The 27,786-nt window shown below is 42.5% G+C and overlaps 1 protein-coding gene across 1 annotated transcript in view; it reads left to right on the top strand.

The window, feature by feature from the left end:
- The window catches only part of LOC138592031 (aryl hydrocarbon receptor-like), a 32,942-nt gene extending 6,132 nt beyond the window's left edge, over positions 1–26,810 (top strand). The window contains exons 2-10 of the mRNA XM_069662642.1: positions 1,893–2,083; positions 18,675–18,781; positions 19,739–19,828; positions 19,967–20,081; positions 20,241–20,368; positions 20,552–20,754; positions 21,014–21,123; positions 21,598–21,739; positions 21,897–26,810. Of these exons, the coding sequence (XP_069518743.1) occupies positions 1,893–2,083; positions 18,675–18,781; positions 19,739–19,828; positions 19,967–20,081; positions 20,241–20,368; positions 20,552–20,754; positions 21,014–21,123; positions 21,598–21,739; positions 21,897–23,640 (2,830 nt within the window). The 3' untranslated portion in view covers positions 23,641–26,810. The remainder of the gene's footprint in view (positions 1–1,892; positions 2,084–18,674; positions 18,782–19,738; positions 19,829–19,966; positions 20,082–20,240; positions 20,369–20,551; positions 20,755–21,013; positions 21,124–21,597; positions 21,740–21,896) is intronic.
- Positions 26,811–27,786: the final 976 nt, after the last annotated feature.

The raw sequence follows: 27,786 nt of genomic DNA, 5'->3' as shown, positions 1-27,786 counted from the left end.
CCGAGGGAAGAGGTGAAGCGCTGCTCTTTCTGACAGCGAACATCCGTCTGATGTCTGCTGCTCAACCCCGTGATCCATACCAAATCAAGGTGGAAAAATGGTTCTGAATGCTGGCTTTTGTCTCCTTTGGCATTTCTTGAGAGTGAGATCAGCACCGCTCCATTTCTGAGAAGGTACGGCTCGAGGTCTGAGGCCAGTGATCAAGTTCAGGCTGCATTCCCTGCAGACTGTTCAGTGGTAGAGGAGGAAATGTTATAACCTACCATTAGCCAAAGATCCAGTTCATGCACTGCTTCAAATCTGATATCCTACAGTTGTGCTTTGTCTTAAACACCCGAATCTGGGCTCTGGGACTCGACTGATCATTTTTCTTTCTTTTTCACTTCATAGACTAAAGTGAATATAAATATTGAGGCTTTTTAGGTCTGCGCTCAGCCTGTCTGAGTTCTTCTGTGCAGGTGTGTAACAAAGGAATGACAACAGCGGCGTTACGCGTCCCCATTCCCCCCTCTCACTGACTTGGTTGCACTCCCCGAGCAGCATGTGTGTCTGATTTGTGAGTTATGACATGTATCTCCAGCCAGCCTTGTCGTGAGTTGGTGTTTTTGCACTTAAGCATGGGTGGTCTGAATCCCTGCTGCCCCTAAAGTGAAAGTCAAGCAGAGCAAATAAAGCTGCTGTCACGGTTAAACACTGGTTTCCAGTTTGACAAAAGACAAAGGTAGCCAATGGGATGAGTCATGGTTAGCTTGTGTATTTGGTATCCTGGTGTTTGTACTTTTTATTATTGGTTGAAGGTTGTAACCTTAAGAATAACCCAAAGTGGATCGGGTCTTGCCGCTGTGCAAAAGACCAAACAGGCCGACAGGTCCGACTCTCTCTGGATAAATGATCTCATTAATTGCTTCACTTTATAATCAGACAGGTACGAGCTTGCTTCTGTGGCGAGGTAGTTTTCCAGTGCAGACAATCGTTGATTCTCTCCATAATAGCTATTAATTTAGATTTAAGTGTTCAGGATCCTTAGTCAGGTGTTAAAGGTATTATTAGAGGTCATTTACCAGCAGGTGTTCTTTACTTACAGAGCTAGTTATCTTTGTGTTTCTTGAATATTTAACCAAGTTAACCAACATTTAATGTCAATGTTAAGTTATACTGTCATTCTCTCTGTTATCTTACTAAGAAGTTTACTGAGAGTTTGTCTGACAGGTGTGAAGAGAACCGTGCGAGTTCTGTTTGTGATGCATTTCTAAACATGCACAAGATGATCACTGCAAAGGCAACAAGAGGTTCACTTCCCTGTTCTGCACTTCCAGCTTGGTTGTCCAATTAGAAGGCCCGGACCCAAACGTTACCTTAGCTGTCACAAACTGTCTTCCTTTCCGAACTTCTTATGCAGCTCAGATCATTGCACTGTTTTCCATCATGTTAGCTCATGTTGCACTATTTCCTAATTAGGGTTTTTTTTTAAACACGATACTGTTGTTTTGGTCCGAGCTTCATGAGGATCTTCTTCTGTACTTATTGTTTTAACAGAGATAAAACAGTCATTGTTCTGGTGGCATTCAGTGGAACAGATCTCATGAGACGCTGAAAGCATTCCTGCATCAAACGCTCATCAGAGGAGCGGATGCACTGTTGACTCACGTGAACCGAGACTTTTATTAGTCACATCTACGGCTGCCTCTTTTCCCTGAGTAGGTTTGATACTATGAAGCACACTGCTTATAGTCGCTAATGTTTAATTGGTATGTCTCATACTGCACCTGACGACAGATGGCATGCTCTGGCAGGGCCGGTTAGCCTTGCCTGGACTGAATCATTCATACTACACAGCCTCAGAGTATTTAACTCTTCAATAACCAGCTTTATGTTTTCTTTTTACCCCGCAGGAAGAAGATCTCTGACGGCAATGAAGTCGTTAAATCGAACCCTTCAAAGCGCCACAGGGATCGGCTGAATGGGGAGCTGGACCGGCTGACGGACCTCCTGCCGTTCACCGATGAGGTCCGCTCCCGCCTGGACAAACTGTCGGTCCTTCGTCTCAGCGTGGGATACCTGAGGGTCAAGAGCTACTTCAAAGGTGAGGGCCAGTCTGGGTCAAACTCAGCTCAAGCTTGTAATTTAACCTCCTGGAGTGACAAAAAATGTCAACAATGACTGGCAATATGAGTCAGGACGTAAACCTGGCACACCTGCCTTAAGGCACATCCTGATCAGCCCTATCTATATAAACTTCACACAGACGTCTAGATAAAGATAATGATGAATGATTGCAGATTAATCTAGTTCATAGGAAATATGGTTGCTTTTTCCATGGTAAAGTCATTTTCATTCGAATTATGAAATATTTCCAAGAATTCCTCACACATTGGATCACATTCGTTCCCTCAGGGCCTGAAATTCATTTACGGGGAAATTCCCGCATAAATGGCTGATTTGTGTTGGGGGGGGGGGAAACTGCGGGCTCTCTGTCCTAATTTGACCTCTAATTGCATTTCCTATCTGTATCTATTGCATGCAGGTATTGCATATCTGTCTGATTAATGTAAACATCATGGACTTTATAATTATTATTATAGTGATTATTATAAGAAGTACTTGTTTGCATTATTGTAATAAAGAGACTTCTTTAATCACTTTACTCAGGACACAAGTGACAAGAACAAGCTACAGCTGACGCAAGCAAACAATAGCATCAGCTTTCGAATTAGCTAATGCTAACTCAATACAGTCACTAAGGGTACGATTGCTTCGTCCCGTACCGAGCGTGGTTGCCCCCCCCCTCCTCTCCCCGGTCAGCTTTCACATTAATAATTTCAGTCGGTACCCGAGCACACTCGCGGTAGGACTCCAAAGCAGAAGGTGGCGCTAATGCACCTGAAAAACAAGGAGAAGAAGAAGAGTATCAGCAACTACGTAACATTGTCTGTGTTGTCGTTTCAGTGTAGAAAAGTGTGTGAATCGCATGATCACAAGCCCACACGCCGGAGCCGACCTTTGCACTATGACCACTATTATTCATATTTTGGAAAAGATCTCAAGAACGAGCCTCTCTCTGCGTTTCCTCCAGCTGCGTGTAAAAGACAACAGCTCTACACTGGGCATAAAATGTTTTAGATAAGTTTAGATAAAAGATTATTTTTTGGGGTTAAAATAAGAACTCTGCTTAGGTTAGTTGGATTTTATACGTAAGTGATAAAATAAGTTAAACGCCGCCCTCCTGGGTTCATGTTATGTGTTGGTTTGAAACATCCCTTGGCCCCAGAAGCCACCGCAGACTGACTTAGCTGTTCTTTATAAAAGTCACCTGACGTCTTCCTTTTCTCAGGTAATACTTAATATGGCCCCTTGTGATTGGTGCCAAACTATAAACATAAATATGCGTCTTAATAATGTGCTACAATAACAGAAACTCTTTTGCGGCAGGCAGTCTCATTATCAGAGGAATCAGAGCTAAACGCATAGACACATATTTGTGTGAAGCTCAGGTGGAGTGAGTTACGTAAAGTAAGATTTATGAAATAGGTGTGACCGCATTGGGAAACTAGGCCAGCCTTTGGCCTGTCGTTAAAACTGGAACTGATTTCCGAGTAACATTTGCGAACGCTCGCAGTACATCTGACAGCCGCGGCAGGAATGAGAAGCATGCAGGAATCTGGTTTTAGGAAACAACACATCCTCAATGCTTGTAACCTTACTCCACCCTCCCTGCGAGTACACCTACGAGAGTCACTCTGCAAAACAAAGTCGTGAGATTTATTTTTAAGATCCAACTCTCTATAAGTTGATGAAACTTGTGGGCACCGAGGCTTTGAGAAACCTGATGAGTCGTGTGTGAGTGGATTGTATGTGAATCACACACACCACCTGCAGATGATAGTTTCCTTTGAGTCAAACAGACATGTTAGCGGAGGTGTTGGCAGACGAGCTGCTGAGTAAGTCTCCTGGTGGCCTCGGGCTTCACTCATGTAGAGTTGAGAATTTATGTGTCTTGTCTCTGAAGCTTTTTTGGTTGGTTTTCTGCGCATTGTGTTGTTGCCTGTGTGAGCATGTAGTCGAGTTAAGTTTGAGCTCCTCTTGTCAACATCAATCAAACAGAAATGCTTTAACTGATGTAATTTATATAGACATTATTTTACTACGATGCTAACAAGAGTGTGTTTTTTTAATGAAGAATAAAAACTAAGGATTGTATATTTAAGTAGTGGCCTAAATATGCGCCGACTGTTTCATAAATCAAGATATTATTAGGATCAGACATCTTTATAGAATCACTAATTAATTACTTTGTGTAAGAGGCTGAGACTTTCTTTATTCTTCTTTATTTTCTGCAAGCTTACAGGCACGTTATTAAAAACACTGTTACTACATAGATGGCAGTTGAAGGCAGTTAGAAGTGAGCCAAAATATTTTCTGTAGGTTTGTAGCACAGAATTAATTTAAGAAGTGAATGTAGCAACAGTTTCGTCACCCTTTAGTGTCTCCCGGCCGTTTTGACACATTGAGTTCAGCATTTTAGCAGTGACCACATTTGGACAAGGCGGTGGAGCCGGAGAGGAGCGAGGGGTCAGCAAACGCTAAAGTTTATGCTAACGCTAGCACTGGCTTGGTTAACAAGGTAAATCACATTAAGTGTAATTTAATCAGGACTCTAACTATGGCTAACAATGGTGCCTTAGTAGTAATAGTGTGGTAGTGACTTGTCGGTCATATCATGCCTTATTATTATCTAGTTAACTCTAAATTGACCTGTAATTTACAAAAATAACACGATGCTGGATGAAGAAAGACTTGAGACTAGAGACTGGGACAATAAAGGCAAGGCAAGCAAAAAGCAAAAAATAGATTAAACAAACAAAATATATTTAAGATAGAATTCAGGTCCGGTCAGAACACGAAAACAGTATATGCTTACAAGGACGTGTTCTTACACGTACAGGATTAGAAACGCCTTTTTAAGTTTTAACTCCGTTAAACTCACTACTAGTTGTGTTCCCCAGAACACTTTGTATCTGTGGGTTCCAAACCCTGAAAAGCTGTTCCCAGAACCTTTTACCCTTTCTCCTGTAACTGTGCGTTCACACCAAACGCAAAGCGAATATTCGCCTCGCGCGTGAGTTTGACTGCTGGATCAAAATTTGCGTTTAAATAACAGGCGAATATTTGCCCTTCGCTTCCACAATGGAGGAGAGGAAGCAGGGCTTATCTCCATGGTTACCAACGGCGTCAGTATAATCTCGATGTTGACAGGTTTTCGCTACACCACGTGACGCAAATTTGCTGAGGAAGAATTCTCGTCTACTTGCGTCATTGCACTGACTTTGTATGGAATCTCGCCACAGATTCGCATCTACTGCGTTTGGTGCGAACACACAGTAACGGTTCCAAACCCTTGGAGTTGTTACAATCACACAATTTTTAAGAGCAGCACATAGTTTGTTTTTTAATCTACCTTTTTTTCTCAGTAAAATTGTTCGTAACATCTTTACTGAGGTGATATATCAAGCGAAATGTTTGATTATTTCCTCACAGTCTGACTCACTGTTCAAACAGTGGAGTCGCCCCCTGCTGGCCTTTAGAAAGAAGGCAGGAGTAAGGCCAACATCTGGTTCCTTTACTAAACAGTCTGTGGTTTGTAGCGTCAGACTGACTCCCCACCTCCTGTGTGAATGGACATGTAACATGCAGTCAGGAGTTGTGACATTCCAGCGCTGCTTGTTCTCACACCCTTTTGCCTACTTTCTGCTATGCAGACGGAAGATAGGCTGAAGTGCTTCAGTTGCGCCATCGTGTCATCGTTTCAGATAATAGTTTCCATAAACTTTGCTCGCCTACATTCAAGAAAATGATTAACATATTTTCCATGGTAGGTGGGTTCTACATAATGCAGCTCTACTGTTATGTACAGGCAGCACATGTGGAACATCAGGGGAGTCATGTCAAACTCTTATCACACACCTGGGGCCAGATGTGTGAATGATGCTTCAACACTTCAACTTTTCTCACGCTATTTCTCTCTAGTGAGAAAGGGCACCTCCCACATACTTCAGATATGCAGTGCCAGAAAAGAACTTTACTTAGGATAAAATCGGTTTCCAATCCATGTTGTAAGTTTAAATCTGAAAGCCACCAACAGACTTTTAAGAATGTAGCATCAGCTCACAGCCCTCCTCCCATTCTTCTTCTACTGACCTCATTTACACCCTGCAGCCAACACTCTGCAGTCAAAGGCCTCATTTCCCATGTATGGTGCGACTCCACTTGAACTGTCTTTTTTGGCTATACAGTGGAAAGGCCAAAGAAGACTGTGGCGTATACCTGTAACCTGGTATTTTTGGGGAAATACCATTGTCATGTTCAACCAAAACCATCCCTGCATCAAAGTTACTTTCATAGAAAACGGAAATTAAACTACTTTTCTTTACAGCAGGCGGCCTTGCCAAAATGATTTGCCCCCCACCCAAAAGTATTTGTCAGTGTTTCGCATGAAATGGCTGTTAAATGGATGTATTGTTGTTTCGGATGTCGTCTTGTGCATTCACGTGACGTCGTATCTTAAGAAATGACATCCTCAATCAAACTTGGCCGTAAATACTCTGTACACTGTTTTCCAGCAGAAGGAGTCTGGTGTTTTAGAGCTTTGACCGCACATAAACTTTAAAAGAGTGGGAAATCCTAATAAATGTGCATTTTAAATATTTTATGATGTTGGTCTTTGCAGCTCATTGATCTCATCTTGAATATTTTATTGACAAACTTGAAGTAAACTTCGGTCATTGTCTCCAGAGAGTCATTCAGAGAGTTTGTTGGTCTCTCATTAGTCTTTTCTTTCTCTGGATTTCTACACATTTCTAACCGCAGCGTTTTAGCCACATTTTGTCTCGGACACCAGCTTCTGCTCTCTACACCCCCATCATTTGCTTTTTATCTGCTGAAGATGCCTCATCCACATCAAGAGGAAGGCCGTCAATGAATAGCTTCTACTAAGCAGTTGGCTGGAAGAACAGGAAGTGTGTCATAGCCTCGACAGCTTCAAAAACAATGCATGAAACAAGTTTGAAGTAATTAACAGAACGTCTTCTGTACGTTTCATCCAGCAGTTTACAAAGCCGTGTGAAAACTGACTCATGGATGATTCAGTGTGTTTACAAGCGCATTCATGACAATAATATTATGAGGACAATCATGTTAACATATTCAGAAGATGGGCTGCACTTCATAAGAAGTTTGTTAAATCTAATAAAAGAAACTTTAAGTGCTTTAACAGAACCTTTTGGTCACTAACTGGGAGCAGAGTTTTCCTTGCAGGGGAAAGATGCCTTTGGTAAGATTCTAGGAATCTCAGCGTTTTTGAAGCTTTGCACAAACTTGCTGTGATAAAGTCAGGATACCCCGCCGCCTGCTGTAGATCTGATCCACTGTGAGCCCCCAAACCTCAAGCAAAGGTAACGTTAGATCACCGGACGACACCTCATATTGCATTACGACAGATTGTGTATGTGAAGGTTTGCTCTGATGACTAATGCTGCGTTTATAAGCTGACCCTTCTTCACTAGTTGTACGACACTACAGACTGAGGTCTCGACTCGCAGCAAAAATGAGGCCAACATGGAATTCGCAATTCCTCACGTGGCTACTAGAGGTCGGCTCCGAAAGAGATCCCAATTAGGCCCCATGTTAAAACTGTAACGCAGAATGAAACAGCTTGTACATTAAAACAAGTTTTCCTCTTAAAGCTCATTTCTCCACTCAACCCTACTGAATGGGGGGTTGAATTACTCACTCATCTAAACCAAATTAAGGCTTTAAGTTATGCTCAATTAAAGATGTGGCCACTTTGAGTGACAGGTCGATGCTGCGAACTGAGGTATTACCTCACTGAACTCGACATCTTGGCAGCGTTTGTGTTGTTGGTGCCCCTTGGAATTTTTTTCATGCAAATATCGGACAAACACAGCTTTTTGTACGGACCATCCAAGAACTCCAGTTACTTCCTTCATTTTCAAGCTAGCAGCATACCTAGCATGTTAGCTTATCTCGTAAACTATATATCAGCCTTTGGTACAAGCATTTGCTTACTGCTAGCTCCTCTCCAACTCCTGTCTCTTGTAAAAACTTGGCCAAAAATAAGTTACATAACGGTAGCTCCGTTCTTTTTTATGCAGTCTTTGAGATTAGCCTGCAGTAGTTGTCCCAACGAGGCGGTGCCGCACAGGTTACACGTCTGGCTTTAAAGAAAGTGGTGTTATGGTGTGGATTAAACAGAACACGTCTGAATGCTTCCACAGGCACCAAACGCGTTCTCAGAGACAGTCACCCATGCGCTCTTGGCACTGGCATGTGACACCTGATACACCAATAACAACATGCCGTCTCGACCGTGACAACTCTCTTTGTGTCACGCCAACCGAGTGTTTTGAAAAGCTCAGTTGAAAGGGATCGGTTTTTCTCTGATGGCACGGCTGTTTGATACGTTTACAATGGGAGCCAAAGAAGTGTGTTGTTCATTATCAGATGGGATATTGGATTGCAGCGTCGTGTGTCGAAGCGATTTGTTTGTCTGCTTCAGTGAAGTGTTCGAGCGGCTTCAGGAAGACACGTTTCTGTTTATTCTAACCAAGGTGACGCAAAGAAAGAAAACACTTAGTGCAGGATTTTATATATATATATATATATATTTATATATTTATGTATATATATATATATATATATACATAATTATATCATATCCTGAGCCCTTTAAGAACATCGTGTTATACTTGTCATAAGTTAATTAATATGGATGGTGATTAAAACCAAATGGAACAATAGTAGTGTTTACTGGAATCTCTGCAGATTACTGGCCATATTTCATTCGTCACAGGCGTCATTTGATGACATCAGTCGTGTAAATAAGGATAAAAGTAATTAATGATTCTAGTTTTATGTTTTACAAATGCTTCTTTGGTTTTCAGCGCCTCGTTTGTCCCCGTGTTGGCAAATTATTGAGGTTTCTGCAGAAATGATTGATGAAAAATGTAATTGTGTCGTTGGCTCAAACTGCCAAAGCTGCTCAGAACATAGAGGCAGATTTAAAGAGCAAATGTTCATTGGTGAAGGGAACTTCAGAAAGACAATGAGATGAGTGGTGGCATGTGGTGTGGTTATTTTGATCTTTCGACTTCTTTTGTGGCTTTCGGTTGGCATGGCTGGCAGAGATGAGCTCAGATAGGAACTTTGATGATTTGTTCTCTCCGTAATCCGTACCTTAGCACATTTTAAACAACTGGGGTTGACCACAGTGCTGTACAGATTGAAAGCAGTGACCCATACAATGCAGCAATTACAATAAATAAATTAAACAATACAATACAATAAATAACATAAATACTAAAATACATTTGCCAGAGGTCCACTTAAACTCGATTAAACGCCAGGGAGAAGAGGTGTGTCTTAAGAGAGCGGATGTGCCAGGGCAGGTTGCTCCAGAGCCTCGGGGTCGCCGCCACAAAGGCTCGGTCACCTCTGGTTTTTAGCCTCCTGTTTGGGGTGACCAGTAGTAGTTGATTAGAGGATCTCAATGTTTTGGCAGGGGTGTAGAAAACATTCTGTTTTCATACCTTTTATAAAGAACAGCAAGGCGGAAAATGATGCAGCATTCCCGCCTGAAACAGGCAGTGTGAAAGGGGCTATTGTCTTGTTGCTGCCCTCTGAAAGCAAGCCAACATGATTCAAAGACCGCCACGTTTAGAAAGGAAATGAAGCAAAGATAAAACACTGGATTTGTGCAAAAACAACACCAACTTAGCAGACACTCAGAAAAAGCTTGTGTGTGAAAGTGGAGAAAGTAAACAGATTCACACGCTGCGACAGCTGTGCAGGATGATAAGCTCTGAGCCTCAACTCAGTGGGAAAATGGGAGATGAGTAACAGCCCTGGTTTCAGCTTTATCGAGTTGGACAGGATGAATTTGCACATTTCGAGCGATGATGGCGGTGCAACAATGGATTTCCAAACAGTTTAGTTTTGTTGCAATACATCTAAACGAGATCACCAAGGATGCCTCTCTGGGGTTATCCCAGTCAAAACATAAACCTGGGATGGGCGTTCAAGCGGGGACATGCCTGGAAGTTAAGATAAAGATCCCATAAACTGTAAGGTAAAAGAAAGGCTTCAGAGAGTAGAACAAACATAAGCAGTTTCAGAGGGAGCGAGGGAGATTTAAAGACCAGATAATGGAACGAGCTATTTGTGGCTGCCTTGAAATGGCAGATCTCCCTCTCTGGGCGAGCTGGACTGTGCGCCTCATAGCGTGACTTTACGAGGCAGCGCTGGATATTTTGAAAGGCTTGTGGCTCACTGCTGCTGACATATTTGTGTGACGCTGTTAGAAATTGGAGAAAAATGTGCACTGGCTTTCCAAGTTCATTGAAAACATCCAGGGCCTGTTTGCAATCACGGTTGATGTGGTAACACCGTATCGTGTGCTATAATTTCATATAATTCTGTATTTGGGATATCTGAACCGTGTACATACAAAGCCATACACACAAAACAAGTGTAGAGGGAGAAAGAGGTAAAACAACATTTAAAGGCCTGGCAAACAGCTTTAAAGAAAGAGAACCAATCAGGGGAAGCCCAGCCTTGTTGGTTATTGATTCCTGATCAGCTTGTTGTTTGTTACTTATAAACCTGCGCTTAATTCACCTGCCAACTCTGTACAGTAATCTATGAGATGAGGGCGTCTAGCTGGGGTGACAGCAGTTGCCTGTTGGCTCTTGATTCCTGACTCGTCTTTCACTATATCGTGAGAATGCAAGCAACCGCTGAGAGACAGATTTAATCATGTTTTCATTTTTTCCCGTTTCCATTCTCTGGAAGGTTTGTTCTCAGTCCCTCCAGCTCTGAAACCACAGCGCTACATCTCCCCTCAGACCCAAACCCATTTCTCTTTTTTCTGGCTCCCTGTTGGCCGGAGCCGAGCTCACCCACCAAGGCTCTCTGTGACATTTAGAGTCTTCCAAAAAATGCTGTTGTTTGTTTATACGCTGAAACAGAATCAGCTGTCGTCGCTCTCGGAGTTCAGTTGGAGGATCAGAATCGCAGAGGATGTATTATTACTCTTATTTAAACTCTGTGATTCGCGGTCTGTCGGGGTTTGGAAGGAATCTGAAAATACAAACAGTGATTTTTATCCAGGACATTAGATTAGCTTTTAGTGTTGATTGCATTTACATATATTTCCAGACTTCAAACATTTATATTCGTCTCTGTCTACCAACAGCTTCAACATCCAAGAGCTCACTCTGTGTTCTGAGTTGATTTATACTCGACTCAACTCCTCCCAACAGAGAAATCTGCTCTTGGAACTTGGTGCTGGCCCACATGATCTGGTAATGTGCAGGGTGTACAGACCAGTCCTAGAGCCCGAGCAGACAGAGCGCGACAGCCTGCAAAATGCAAAGAGCAGCTCGCTGTACCTTTTTTATTTAACTGTTGTTAAGGCAACCACCGAATCATTAGCTGTCATTATCTAACCGTTATAATGTAAACTGACAGAAGGCCCGCCTCTCCTTTCATCTGATTGGACAATGAGGAAAAAACGCCCATGACGTCGGGCTCTTTTCTGCTTTGAGTTGAAGTTTTTTCAGCTCGAGGCGCTCAGAGCGTTTCCCCCGAAAATGCGAGGTTCACATAGCGGAAAAACATGTGGCGCTCAGCAACGCAAAAGCAGCGTGCTAAAAGCTTCTCGTTGAAAACAACTACAAAAAGCCCCCTGCTGCTAGAACGCGCCGTCTGATCAGGCCCTTAAACTTCTCCAATGTCTTGCAGACTCGATGGGACTGCCTCAATATCAAACATGTTTGATATTTTAGGTTTTAAAATCTGGATGATGATGTTAGTACTTTGGGAGCTGGATCACAACAACCAATGAGAGACAAGTCTTTAAGTGGACGGAGCCACTGCTCATAAAACCAGATTATAATCTGCATTCAGACCCGGGTCAAATGGCTCTGCAGTAGACCTCGGTTATTATCGCCTCGGAGTTTGATAAACAGACTGAGTGAGTAATATATACAATAGAGACATAACCACTGTAACATCTTCACCGGTCTCCATGCTGCTTACCAAAGAGTTTAATGTCAGTTCTTAGCGGGTCTGCAAAACCTGCTTCAGCGCGCTAATTCTGGTCGGAAAGGGGTTTTATGTTAGCTAGCATGCTACTGTTGATAGATTTAATATCTTTTATACCTCAGTTCAACTTCTCGCTCAGGAAAGTTGACTGCGTTGACCGTTTTCTCATCCAGACACGTTTTGACTCCTGCTTTCGTTTTTCCTCACTGCGCAGCTTCACCACAGCAAACTGCAGCGTCGCTTCAGTCTCCGATTTGTTTGCTTTTGTGTAAGATCCACTGAGAGAATGGAAGATCACGTGAGCTGATGCTCCTTCTGGCATACACGAGCGTCTTATTAAAAACCTTTATTTTTAAATCTTGCATTTTGCATGAAAAGATAATTTGTTGATGATGCCCAATGTCCGTCCAGTGCTTACTTAAATCTGCCGTTCAGACTGACTTGAGAATATAATGCAGCGGTCCGCCAAACATCCAGCTCAGTATTGTTCGGGGATAACAAGGATATAGTCGTATGTGTAAACAGTGTGTATAGCTCTGCAGTCTGAGCCGAGCCTCAGACATTGTGTAGGACACAAGGCAGGTATTCTGCCTTAAACGTTTGCCTGACATGATTCTTCTGAGAGCTCTGGCCGCCTGCCTGGAGACTGATAGGGATCTCTTCAGCGAGGCACGCCTAACACAGAAACCTGAATTTAGCTTTGATTCTTTCTGTCACGGTGCCCAGTCCGCATTCACTCACATTACTTTTAAAAAGAGACAAACGACCAAAAATAGCTCCGAGTGTGGATTAAAAAATCAGATGCACCCAGGCTGCACTACCAGCACCTCCACCACCACCACCAAAACAGACACTGTGTCCTGAATGGTGTGTAATCACTGTTTATTGTGATCATCAAGGTCTGCTCCAGGGGTTTTGTACTACAGCAAACAAACAAGCCTTTTCAGAGCTGCAGGGCCGGCCCGAGGCGTTTGGGGCCTGAACATGGTGTGACAACAAACGGAGAGAAAAAATACAGAGTACAAGTGAATCTGTCGTCAGCTGTCATTGTGAAAGGAAAACGTACACGTGTATCGTCATTTTGACACCTGCTCACACATGTTCTGTTAGAACCCCAAACATTGGGATTATGTGTAAAAACTTGATGAACTTTGCAGGCATCAAATTCAGAGTTCAGAAAACTAGAACATGTATTAATTTTAAGCAGAACTATCTGGTCTCTGTGCTGCTTTTAATTCAATATATGTCAAAAAGAACTAGACGGTAACATTGTGCTTGATTCTCTTGGGCTCCTAACTTTTCTTGGAATGCTGGTTGTACTCTGAAACCCAACAAATTGCCACGTTAACTTTGTGCCTCCATATCCATAAAAAGCCTGAAGCTAGCTGAGCAAACCTCTGTTTTCAATCCAAAGCTGCTCTCTCCTTCTTTTCCTTGACATGCCCACATGACACCCTTGTCTGATCATGAAAAAAAATCGAGTCCGTTTCCTTCCCCTTGAGTCATGGAAGTAAACGGCGACATTAATCAAAAGACTAATGGGAGGTGGAACCTGTGCACCGAGTGACCCAGCTCATTGGCTGTTATTTGCGGCGAGCACTGCCCCTTTCCTGCACATCTGCGTGAGAACACAGATCTCTGTACAGGATCTACTGGAACTAAATGTTTTCAAATCAAGATAATATTCCCTTATGCATTGCTGGCATGCTTTATACTCTCCCCGAATCTGGCAGATGTCCAGCGCGTGACAGCATTTCCTTTCTCTCCTTAGTTGCAGTGAGTCTCAGCTCCAGAGCACATGCTCACACTGTGTACGTACAGTAGGTTATGTTAGTTCAACTTAAAGCAAGAGTTTTGGTTCAGGGTGATTGTTTTTAATGTTTTACTATCCCCATCTGGCCGTTTAAACACTGCCAAGACGTAACCTACTTCTTTCTTTGTATCCTTAACTTTAACGTGTTTCCCTGAACCGTCAGTCTGGATTGCATGTCAAGAAACACCTTCCCATCAACGTTCTTTGAATTTCACTTAATTGCCCCATTATGAAAAGAAGCCAAATCCTTTAAATGCTAACTCATTCTCTGAATGACAGGGATGTTTGCCCGGAGTGAATCTTGCATCAAAAGCACGCTCTGCATTTCACCAATCCCATAATGGCCTGCTTTCTGAAACAGGAAGCTACAGTTTGATGCTTAAAAGTGGCCTCTCGTGGTGTCACATTTCACCTCAGCTTGAAAAAGACTTGGAAGAAGCTTTCAGGGCAAACGTTTGGTGTGAGAGAGCGCGTCATTGCTGTCAAATATTTGACGGGGGCTGTTTGAGCCAACACTAAAGAGCCATGGATTGTACAACATTCTTTCTTTTGCTTTGTAGTAATCAGATATCAAAGGAGGAATCAAACTATTCTCCAGGGGTTCATGGGTGTAGCAGTATTAAATCTATTTAACCACCACAGACAGCAGTTCTTCTGACTGAGTCATGCATTCAAGCTAAAACAATCAGTGTTTGCACGGAGAGCTGCAGCAGCGCCTCCTGGTGGCGGAGTGGAAACTTTGAGAGTAAGAAGCTGAAAGGTGAAAAGAGGTCATCAGTTTCTATGAAGGACAAACAACACTGAAAACTGAAGTGACTCTAATCACTCACAGACTGATGAGTGGCTTTTATTGCGCAGCCCCCAAACTTGTGACTGAGAATCACTGTAATTCAGATGTGATTCAGAGTCAATACTTCCTTTATTAAAGTTTATTAACAGACTACAGAATGCACAGCAGCACTCATCATGTGTTGACTGTTGTATAAAGTGGTTTCTGAGCATTTAAGTGTATAAACAGAGCGTGTATGGAGCAAGAGACTGAACATTACTGAAGGCAGGGCTCCAAACTGACTCTAAAAGTGGCCGCGAGGCAGCCAATGAGGGATCAGCTTTTGGTTGACAATAGGCCTTTTTCACAGAATACTTTTTAGCTTTGTTTAGCAGGCGGAAAAGCACAGGTGTTTACAGTAGCATGGTCCTGGTTGTGTGCATGCTGACTGCCTGACCTTGCTTTCTCAGACACCTGAATAGAACAGAACCATTGTTAAAGTCATTATTAACGCCTGCTTCTCCTCCTGTTACAAGTCAAAATGTCTGCTGAGAATATGGTCGCCATGTTTAGTCACCTTATTTTTATTTTTTATTTAGCATTTATTTTACCAGGAGATTTATACTAGCTCTTATACTGTATGCCTGCTTAATAATGAACTGAATGACACTTTAGAAAATCTTCTCTCTCAAGCTGCCTGGCTACCTGCATGTTCTGTTTACATAACCAGGTCAGAGGTGCGACCACAGCAGACTGCAGCGACACAGAAGTGAAAGTAATTGTAGAGAAGTGCAGGCCTGTGATTGGTTAGTTTGGGCTTGTTTGTGTCATCTTGGACTATGAGAAACCCTGACCTTTCCGATCAGCTTCTCACAGGAGTTTTTCTGTCATCAGAACTACAACGTGTCGTTAAAAGCGTCTTGCATAGCCTCTCCTAAAAGGAGCGTTTCCTCTGCCTGGGTACAGGCTGCAACGCATCACGAATTGATACCAATCAAACAGTTTTGAAAAAGTTATTGAGCAACAATATTTTGGGCACGTGTGAACCCCCCCTATCCCTGCTCTGCGGAGGCGGCGTGCATGTTTGAAGTTAGTGGGAATGTGTGTTTTTCCTCCTCCGTGCCTCCCACAAACTAACAAGAATCGCTTTCCAACCTCTGGTCAAGCTCTCGCCAAGTATCATTAAACATTTTTTCTCCTGCAGCCGCGCGGAGAAGTGGAAGTGCACACGAATAAGTCTGCAGCGCCATAAACTGTTACGCTCGTTCGGAAAGAAGTGAGGAGGGAGAACACGAATGAGAGTTCAAAAGTGGGGGAAGGAAAACAAACAGGCGGTCCTATTACTCACGCAAACTTTGAATAGAAGAAAAAAAAACTACAACATGAGGGATGTGGTGGATTGTTCAGATCTGGACTTGAAGTGGCACAGTCTGCTTTTGGCTCAGGCACTGGGAATAGATTATGTTTGCTCGGCTCTTTATTATTTGTTTTTAAGGACGATATTTTGATCCTGTACTGGCTGCACATGCTTGTATGCGTGGATGGTCTTGTGCTTAGCGTGGTGTTGACATGTGGCCCAGCAGGTCTGGGTGTCTGTGTAAACACTGTCTGAGTTCTTGCTGAGGGGTGGGCTGGGAGTGTGTATGTGTCTGTGTTTGAGTGGGAGTGTTCAGGGGCCTCCTTCCCTCCTTAAAGAAGTTGCGTGACAGGACTGGGCGGACGGGTTGGGAGAGGCCACATCCTGGGATTTTCCTGTAGTGGTCGTTCAGATAAGGGACGGCCAATAGCCACACTTGGCTATTACTTAAAAAAAACAAAAACATAGGGGCAAATGCAAAAGCACAGAGCGTGTTGTTGTGCGTATGTGTGTTACTTCTGTGTGTGTATGTGAGAGCAGATATGCAGGCTGCCAGATCAGTCCTCTTCCAGTCGTCTGGAAGGACACCAACAACTAAAACTCCACTCAAGCCGGGCCGCTGCTTTTGCCTCTTCTCCTGCTGCAGTCATGATCTCACATTCAGATTATTGTTCGAGTCTGCTCATAAGGAATTTTAAGCACATGTTAAAGGCATCACACACAAGCATGGTTGGACTACGGCACAGGCCTACTAGGCACAGGTCCAGGGGGTTTCAAGATCAGAGCCTCTGCTTAAAGGAACTATTTGCATTTGTTGTTGGAAAGTAATTAAATCAACAGAAAATGACCACAAAGAGACACAAACGACTTCAAAGTAACACAAAATGGTCACAGATGACTTCAAAGTTATAAGGAAAGAAAACAAAGAGATGCGGAACGACGACAAAGAGACACAAAAGAATTACAAAGAGGTATAAAATGATAACAACTCAATACAAACAACTCTAAAGACAGAAAGAGATGCAAAACTACGACTAAGAGATGCAAAACAACTACAAAGACATGCAAAATGACCACAAAGATTCAAACAAAGACAGAAATACCACTGACAAAATGACTGCATAGACAATGCAACTTCAAAATTAAAGAGACAAAAAGTGACCAGAAGGAGATGAAAACGGAGGAGACAAAAACTACAAGTAGATGCAGGACAACTTTAAAAAGACATAAAACACCACAGAGACGGAAAACACAAAGAGACAATAAATGAATAGAAACAGAAACAAAGATACACAAAAGAACTATAAGAGACTAAACCCACAAAGATGAGAGAGATGCAAAGTGACTGAAAAGAGACACAAAAACACATCAAAGAGAATCAAAACATGCACCGAGACCAACTCTAAAAGTAGATGCACAACGACTATAAACAACCACAAACAGACAAGACTTCAAAGACATGCAAATTGACGATAAAGATACACATAAACAAAGACACACAAAACTTCTACAGAAAGATAAAACGACTACAAAGAGACACAAAACAACAACAAATGATGCGAATAGGGGAATTAATTGATAACTTTTAGAAGGCTTCTTATGAGATAAACTAACTCAAGTGTTGCCAAACCAAACGTATACTGTTATTTGTAAACGTCCGCATCCTATTGGGACCTGAAGCTTGCAGCACAAACATGTGAAAGCATCAACATGCTCTATTACTCCCTTGTTTACACCTTTTAGAACAATGGCACGACTCTGTGATTGACTTTGAGAAACAATCCAAACATGACATGACATGGTGTGCAGCCCAGAGAATAATGATGAACACTAAAAAGGCTTCCAGCACTGCCAAGAGATGCAAAGGTAACTCCAAAACAAACAGAGAAAAGGGAATCGTTGTTCCAAGTTATGGTCGTGCCAAACGCTGCCTGAGTAGTATTAACAAAGGTATTCAACGTCTGCTTTCAGTGAGAGTTTGTTTGTAACAAAGGTACCTCACACATCGCCAAAATACAAAAGCACAAAGAGACATTGTAAGGCTTATATAATCCCTTACCTGGAAAGGGTTGTCTAAACAGGCATTGTTGTCTGGCATGGTTTTGGTGCCAAGCAGCTCAAAAGAATGCTTGTGGTGTCTTATTGCTTCAGAGTCTTTAAGTCACAGGACCTTAAAACTGTAACAGAGAAAGGTGAGGAGGGTCACCTGAGAGCTTTGTGTTAGAGGTTATGCAGTTTGTCTGCGTGCAAGATGGAAGATTTGATGCTCCGCTCGTCACATTTTCCAAGAACACTAAATAAAAGAGCCATTAACTGCTCCCCTGCACTACATCTTAAATATACAGTTATAGTTTTGAACCGAGCGAACGGTATGTCTGGTTTGTGCTTTTATTCATGTCAAAGACAAATTCCTTAACTTAGCTGCAAACTGGATTAATTAAACTGGAATTGCAACAAATCCACATTCCAGACATGAGTTCAAATCTTACTTTGTGCTCTTTGTGATGAGTGATAAGAAGCAGGTCTAAGAAAAGAGTAGAGGAGATTAAGAGTCTTTCTTTATAGCCATGATGTTAATATAACCTCTGCTAACCTCTCTGTTCTGTTTCTCTGTGCAGCCACCATTAAGAACAATAACGGCAGCCGGATGTTTCCAGGAGTAAACGGGCAGAACGGGAACAACATGGACACGGCAGGCCTCTCTGAGGGGGATCTGCTGCTACAGGTAGGACACAGAAACAAGTTACCCTGAGACGCTAAATATTAATTATATTATATTACATTTATTTACATTTCATACGTATCTTAAAGCTCTATGCAAGGGCTCTTAGATGCATTTGACAATATACAGGTGAAAATAACAACAAGTTCCTACATGTAGGAAACCAACAATCCAACCAGCAGCACTAAAAATAGATTTTTTTACAAAAAAGCTGCGTAAACGTTCCCGCTGTTCTTAAGAGAAAAGGTCCCACGGGCTGATGGAGAACAGCCCGAGGCTCTCAGGTGCATCGCTGCTCTGTCAGACTTTGTTTATTTGTGCGTTAGTCGAGTTGTGTGCAGCTAATCCAGCTCTATCCGCTCAGGAGGAAGTTATGACAGGTGAGGCCGCTCGTCTCGCCAGAGCTCGGCCACGCTTCGTGGTTCCCCACAAAACCTGCGCTTGTCAAATGCCCTGCACCGTGTTTATTGACTGTCACCTGTCAGGGACGTTTTCACACTTTGTCTTGCATAATAATCACAACAGGCGCTGATTGTTTAACACAAAGAGGCTTTGAAAGCAGCAGCTGTTGATTTATTGTTGGATTATAACAGGCAGCAGGATTTATAATTCAGTGTCCTCTGCAATGTAGGACAAAAATACACCATAACATGACAGAGGCAGGTCAGACCTGTATGTTCTGCCTCTGTTTGCTGTGACTTACATTTAGTGAAAGCATATTGTGAGCTTTCCTTTACACCAGAGGATCCTGTTTACTGTAAACGCTGCTGCCCTCAGGTTGCAGTTTACATGACAACTTTGTGATAAATAAACTCCATCACCGCATGTAGGACTCACATAATACAACTACAGTAACTACAAACGGAATCCTTCTGAGTCTGCGTGCGTCAGTAACATTTAACAACACGTATGTATGAACTTGAAACCTCTGTGAGCGCTGACTGTCTGTTATTTGTGCAGGCTCTGAACGGGTTCGTGATGGTCGTCACATCAGACGGATCTGTGTTTTACTCCTCAGCCACAATCAAGGACTACCTGGGCTTTCATCAGGTGAGAGGCCGGTCCACATACATGATACGTCCATGGTTTGTGATCAAAGTTGTAGTTCCTTCTATGTCACCACCCAGATAGTAAGGTGGAGTCTGGAGTCTAATCCGACTTGTGTTGTGTTCTCTCCTCTGCCGACAGTCTGATGTGGTTCATCAGAGTGTGTTTGACCTCATCCACACTGATGACCGCTCACTGTTCAGACAGCAGCTACACTTCGCTCTAAACCCCCCGACGGCTGACGGTGATGGAGACGGTAAGAACCGGGAATGTCAAGCAGACCTTTTTCTAAACCAGGTTTTGACTTGAGCTCAATCCCCACACCTCTGTCTAAATAATGCATGAGCATATCGGTTGTTCTTGGTTCAGGTGGACACTTTTGTAATGTAATGGTTTTCTCTTCCCGTGTGTTCAGCCTTGCAGACCTGTGACAGCACAGTGATGTACAGTCCTGAGCAGCTTCCTCCAGAGAACTCGTCCTTCCTGGAGAGGAGCTTTGTGTGTCGCTTCCGCTGCCTCCTGGACAACTCCTCTGGCTTTCTGGTGAGAATAATATTTAAATTTATATTGTCCAAAAAATGGCAAAAACTGGCTGTAATGTTTCTTGATTGCCTTTGCTTGAATTGAACTAATCCCATATCTAATGCAGTTCTTTTGAAAGTAAACAAACGCACAATAAGCTTTTTTGTTTCAGTTATTCATAGCATACTTTTATCCCAAATCCAGGCTCTGAAGTTCCATGGCCGGCTGAAGTACCTCCATGGTCAGAGGTTTCTGAGGGACAACGGGACGTGTAACAAACCTCAGCTGGCTCTGTTCGCCATCGCTATGCCCGTCCAGGCTCCGTCCATCGTGGAGATCAGAACCAAAATGCTCCTCTTTCAGAGCAAACACAAGCTGGACTTCACACCCATGGGCATTGATAGCAGGTGCTGCAAATTCTCCAATTTCATGTATTACTTTGGCCGGTGAATGTTATTTTCCTGGCGTGGAGCGTTTTAAACAAATTGTGCAACAGAAAAAAATCCAGATGGTCCATCTCACAACACCATCTTCTAATGTTTTTCCAGGTCTTACGAAAATAAGCTTTTACTCTGCGTTATTTGGTCAACTGTTGTTTGTTAACTGAAGTTTATTCCAGTGGATGATTTACTTTCTAAACTGTAATTGTGTTGTGTCCCTGTGCAGGGGGAGGGTCATTCTGGGCTATTCAGAGACTGAACTGTGCATGAAAGGCTCCGGCTACCAGTTCATCCATGCAGCTGATATGATGTACTGCGCCGACAACCACATACGCAGTAAGTTGGCTTTACTCAAATTAAAGTTGGTATTTGATGGAGATGCAGCAACACGTTCACTGTCAATAAAAAGATTTGTTTTAAGAAAATGTATTAGGAATCACTGCTAAATAATGAAGGTTTTTAGTCATGTTGTCTTACATAATACAGTGTGTTCCAACATGGTGAAATATCTCATGAAACACTTCCCAGATTGGCGTCAAGTTTTGTCATCAACTTGTTTCAATTGATCCAGAAAAGATAATCTTAATGTTTGGAAAAACTTGAGCTTCCTACAAAAGAGAAATCTGCTGTTTTATTCCACCCAAAGGACAAACCTTTTTCTGATGCCATCCTCACAGTAAATAAACCATAACAGGCTCAATACAAATTAAATCACTTATATGTTATGGTTGCTTTTACGACTTATTACAAGACACATTTCCTGCCGCTCGATGATAACCTCTCATTGTCTGCTTTGTCTTTGTATCGCAGTGATGAAAACAGGAGAGAGCGGTCTGACGGTCTTCAGGCTCCTCAGTAAATCGAGTGGCTGGGTGTGGGTGAAGGCCAACGCCAAGCTGATCTTCAAAGGAGGAAGACCGGAGTTCATCATCGTATATCAGAGAGCTCTAGTGTGAGTGTTTGATGCTTTAAAAGCGTCACTGCCACGTCTCTGATGGTGGATAAAATTGTACCCTATTAGCCGATTTCTAAGTTTCTAATAAAGCTTGAAAATCTCTGATCTGATGTTGGCTTCAGTAATTTAACAGGGTTTTTTTGGTCTGTTTCAGGAACGCTGAGGGGGAGGAATACCTGCGTCAGAGGAGGCTGCAGCTTCCTTTCAGCTTCACCACCGGAGAGGCCCTCCTCTACAACACCGGCCCCACAGTGGACGTCAGCCAGTTTCAGTTCAATAAAATGTTCGGTAACAGTGACATGAACCAGGACGTGTCCCCCGGCTCTCTGCTGGACTGCTTCCTGAGACAGGACGAGACCGCCTACACCAAGACTGTGGATCCCCCTGTACCTGTTGACCAGGTGTTTAGGAACACCCACGCCCTGGTCAGCGTTCCCAGTGATGGGTGGCAGGACAGTGGAGCTGTAGCCACAACCAGTGTTGTTAAAGAGGAGGCCAAACAGTCAGTGTTGGCTGTGATTGACAACCTGGAGAAAATGACTCAGGACAGTGACTTCTGTGCAGCGCTGCAGAATCTGGACGTGGGCGAGGCGGAGCTGATGGAGTGGGAAAACGCCCTGAAGAGATTCAGTCAGGAGGAGCTGCAGCAGAGCAACGTTAGCTCGGAGCTGGACAGCATCCTCACTAATGACATCTTTGAATACATTGATGGTGTTTTGTTTAAGGAGAATGGGGAGGATTGTCTGAACGGCAGCTCTCCCAGCTGCCTCACAGCAGACAACAATAATCAGCAGGATCTCTTCACTCAGGCTGCTAACAGACTCTGTGATCCTCAGCTCTTTCAGACACAGAGCCCCGATCGTCCTTACAATCCAATGAACGGTATCCACGCTCCACAGCAGAATAAAATGACCGGAGCAGTGAATACACAGTCTGCTGAGATGTTCAGCAGCACCCAGAAACTCTCCCACCACGGTCCCCTGATCAATCAGCCTGACACTAACCTGCCACCTCTTCAGCAGCTGCAGCTCCAGGACATTTTCAGCCCGTCTATAGAGCTCCCGGAGCTCACTGTCCCTGGCGCTTCTGCCCCTTTTCAGTCCTGTGGGCAGGCCTCTAACGGCCACATCTCTGGACAGATGCAGCCCAGTCAACTTCTGCTGTGTCCTCCAAACAGTTTGCACACTCCTGCAAACGGACAGTTCCTGCAGAGCACTGTGAAACCAAATAATGTAGCACCCCGCGTCATGGACATTTTGCCTCCCCTGATTCCTTGCAATGACTTTAATTCCTCAGGCTCGCCGAATATTCCCATTCCCTTTGCCCCAGCGTGTATGCAGGGAAGCCCCCCGTTGCAGACCAACAACCCACAGGTCCAGCAGTGGCCACAGAGTCAGCAGCAGACTCACGTTGGCATCACGCAGAACGGACACGAGCTGATGCCAGCGTGCCACAGCCAAACTCCAGAAAACCAAACATTCCCGCATGCTGGACTGTGGCCAAGGAGCCTCACTGGACTGAACCACGCTCAGCAGGGGGGGCTGGCGTGTGGCCAGGCAGCCACTCAAAGCAGCTGCATGTTCAACCAGCACTTTTCTTCCAGTCCAGCAGGGGGCGACGCCCTGGCTCTCTCAGGGTCTGCAGGCCTGAGGGGGGCCGACACCACTCTGGATCAGAGTCCTCCTCAAGGTTCCTGCTACTTCCAGTGGAGCCACAGCGAGCCCGTGGTGGGCACGTCCGCCATCAACCAGGAGAACGCCAACATCAGTCCTCTGACGGCTCCGCCCAACATGTCCTCCTCTGAGCATGGACTCAACTTTCAGCAATACCTGGACTGCCACAGACAGACACAAGTAAACATGTTCCACTGTGGGGTGGACAACTTCTCCCAGCAATAAAAGTAGATTTGAAAATGAAAATTAAAGGAGAAAAGTCATGATACATAATTATTTACAGGCCAATTTCTGAATGTCAGAACATGAAACTACTTCCATTTTTCTAAGAGCCCAAAGGGACTTAGTCAGATTGCTTGTTCAAAACCCAAAGACGTCTTATTTAGTAGTAAACAGTTTAAAAACAAAGGAGAGGCGGCACGTTCAGCTGGAATCTGAAAATATTTGGCATCTGTTCTGTATTCGTTTAGCTAATTTTAGCACTTATTAAACTCATTCAAAGTTGTAAAGAAAACAAAATTAAAAACAAAAAGTTTTATTTTGAAGAGAAGTTTGTAAATGGAATTGAAATCCAGAAATCTGAATATCAATGTACCTTTTTTTCATTTTCTTAATATTTTCTTGTATTTTCTTTATAACATTTAATTTTATGGTTTAATTATTCGCCGTCGTAAAATTTCATTTCCCGTTAAAAAAAAAAAGTTTTTCCATTTGTTTGCAAAAGACAAAATCGTTGAATGGCATGCCCCCTCTGCTCTACTCAGCAGGATCAAAGAGTCTCTGCTGAACGCTGTGGATTGTTTTGTCGCCCCTGCTCCACATGTAGCCGTGCACCTGTCAGAGTAGAGCGGGGCCGTGTTGTTGTTTCCGTCGCAACAAATCGAGGAGGACAAACAACACAGTATAGTTTGCCTGTATCAGTGCTTATCCACAGACTCTCATGCTTATTGTCATACGTTTTATATCACTTTGTATCATGTGTACCTTGTCCAGTCTGCGATGTTTAAAAGCTGTTGCATGCCATTTTTACCTGAAGATACACTCTTATAACAATGAAGTATAAAAGCCACAAGTGCATTTACCAGGATGGAGCTTGAGCCAGCTAAGAGGATCGGTCAAGTTAATCCAAAGAGCCAAAGAAATGTGTTTTTATAAGGGAAAGTAAACATAGACACTGACCTGTTTTTAGCCAAGGACATTCATCACCTTCCAAAGTAGAAACCCCTTATACTAAAAAACTGAACCTTTTCAATCGTTCTTACTTTGGATGCTGACAAAGTGGGGAAAGATATTTTAAAAATCAGTGTAAAGAATCACTGAAAACACAGCTGTACCCTCCAATTTGTAATATTTTCATATAAGATAATCTGTATATTAAAAGGAACTCTTCAATGGGGTTTATTTATGGGTATAAATACAGCCTGTAATTAAACGTACCCATAGTATTTGCTGCTTTGCTCTGCAAAATCTCATACATACAGAATATATCAGAATGTGAGACATGCCTTTAGCTGTGTGCAGTATGAATGTGTTTTCATGGTTAATGCTTTCCACTTGATAGCAACGATTAACATGTCAGAATTCACTCATAGACTGTCAATAAGAAGTGGACTCACTCAGCCTCTGGGTTTGAATAGCGATGCCAGAGTGCAGGTGTATGTACCCTGCATTTTTTGTAATGGCCAGCAGGGGGCAAATCAGCTGTTTGTAGTCTAAGAAGTCAGATAAGAAAAAACAACATCTTGCTTGATTATTACCTCAGTGAACATTTTCCTAATGAGCTAATGGCTTCAAACACTAGTTTGAGATCTTCTGTGATGCAGCATGATGTTACTTTTTGTCAATGATGGTCCTAGTTCGAGTCAAATAGATGATAAAGTAAAGAATGCTTTAAGACATGGCTACCTTGTGATTGACAAGGCACTACCACGGCACCTCTTGCCAAAATATTATAACTTCAGCCTTAAAAAAAAGAAAGTGATATCTTATTTGCCAACCTTGAGGCGTCTACAAACCAGTGGGTTACGTCCACTTCTTTTATACAGTCAATGGTTTTGCTCTGCTGACTACAAACTACTGTCAGGGATGCAAACAATCTGATTTGTTGCATTACTTCCTTTTAAGCAAAGTATTTACTTCAACTGAAAATCAAAGCATTGCATAATAACTTGAGTTCATTTGAATGCACCACTGCTATTTAACAACGAGAATTCAAAGCTGCAGGTCCATCTGTTGCCTTAATCCAACATTATTTTATTTTTATATACACTGAGCCACATAACATCTTCCCTATCAGCTACAGAGCATCTCAATATAAATATACCTGTGCTTTTTCAAAGCATCTTAAAATCCGATTTTGTCAGTAATTCTTGTTTTTCAAAGACGATCCTTCAGAGCTGCACTTATTTAAAGGAAGCCATGTTCATAGGAGGTTCAGGTTTTATCCCTAAGTGCATTTCAAGTCTCTGAGGAGTTTTATCTTTTTACAAACATCCTTAACAATGGAAACAAGGGAAAATAACTTCAGCTGTGACCTGTGTCTGCAGAGACTGAACGAGTCTCTCATGCATGAACAGGAGGAAAAATCATATTTACTTTGCTGTATCTGTTTTTGTGCTATTCAGTTAATTTTTGATTCTTTTTTTCACCAGGTTGTAATATCCACTACAAATTAACCTGAGAAAGATTGAGCATCATTAACATGGCAGCTTTACCATATTCACTCAGTATTTTACCTTGTATGTTTATAGGAATACTTTTAATACATGATGAAAATTGGATAACGTTCCCATCTTAAGTAAAAGACTAACAGTCTTCCAGCACAGATTAATAAGGCTCTTTTTCTGTGTCCTGATTTGAGTGTGAAGCAGACTGTGGAGGCTATAAGGACAGCCTATAAATCGCCTTTAATGTTGGACTCTGGTAACAGTCGCAGTCACACATAAGTCATGACTGTAACAGTCAAAAAAAACCTGGAGCCAAATGTTTGATTGACAGCTATGTTGATGTGTTTAAACTAACATGTGCCTTGACAAATGCCATATTTCTGTTATTTGTAAAAAAAAAAAAAAAAAAAGACAAAAAATCACAACTATTCAGTTTCATGTAATCCAATTATACTTCTTCAAGTAGTTATTGTTACTATATCCTCCTATATGTTAAACAAATAACCACCATTTGTCTACTGTTTAATGCTTTTTCATAAATACATGTGTGCAATGATGAAAACTGTTTGTGGCCTATTTCTTTATAAATTCAAAGTACAGATAAGAATACAGGGTGAATAAGAGGTGTACATAGCAGTATGATTTATAGCAGTTTAACCAACAAAATTATCTGTAAGTGATCTAATAATTAACTCCTTTTTATTTCCTCTCAACACATTAATTTGCACAGTACAGTCAAATGTTCAGAAACATAGCCTAAGCACGTCTTTTAGTCAATTTTGTCATCGTCTGAGGATCTGTGTAAAGAGCAGAGAGCAAAGGTGTTTGCTAAAAGTCTTTCTTCTATCCTGAAACGGTTGTTAAAAAGAGGCGCAAATGAGGTAGCTTACAATAAAAAAAATCCTGACTGTAAGAGATGCAAAAGAAGGAGTTGGAGAAGCAGGAAAAAAAGAAGAGAGTATTTATACAGGGAGGTGAGAAGGGAGGAACATCATGCTCCATTGGTCAGACAGACTCGGCGATGGCCTATTTAAAAAAAACAAAAAACATACGTTTCACCAGCAGAGGGCTCACTCTCTCAGTCTTACCCAACAGTGTCCCACATAAACAGCTCTAATTTATCCCAGGGGTCAGTGAAGAGCTAAACCTTAGCCCTGACATCTTTGAATAGCTGTAGGATCACACATCTGTTGTTAAATATTGCAGTATAAAATAAGTGCTATATGCATAAATAACTATTACTATAAAAATTATTATTAATCACACATACAGTCAGCTCAAGTCTGCTGTTGTCTCCTTAAACTAAATCTATAAGTGTCTCATTCATGAGCTGCAATCTTACCAGGGCTGGTTTTAACCCAAATCGAGATATTAACTGAACAGAAAGTGCAGAAAAATGATGTATTAACGAACAACAGGGTGATAATTCCGTACCTTATGAATATCAAGTGGATGCAAAAAGTATACAACATACACAGACAATCAAGTCCGAGTCAAAGTCACCACAGTAAGAATGTGTGGATTTTACAAAATACTGTGAGCACAAACTGCAGTAGTGACCAATATTAGATTTGTAGATTTATTTTACATTACTATGGCAACAGCAATACACAACTCTAGCTAGCAAGCAGCTACCTACTATTTGTAGCTAATGTTAGCCCGAGAAACACAACACAGACCTAGCAAACTTTTAGCTCACGAAGCT

This window comes from Semicossyphus pulcher, unplaced genomic scaffold (genome assembly GCF_022749685.1).
Source record: "Semicossyphus pulcher isolate SPU_LCO1_2020_fin unplaced genomic scaffold, fSemPul1.0.p SCAF_15, whole genome shotgun sequence".
In the NCBI taxonomy this organism is placed as follows: Eukaryota; Metazoa; Chordata; class Actinopteri; order Labriformes; family Labridae; genus Semicossyphus; species Semicossyphus pulcher.
This window is presented reverse-complemented; position numbering and strand designations above follow the sequence as displayed.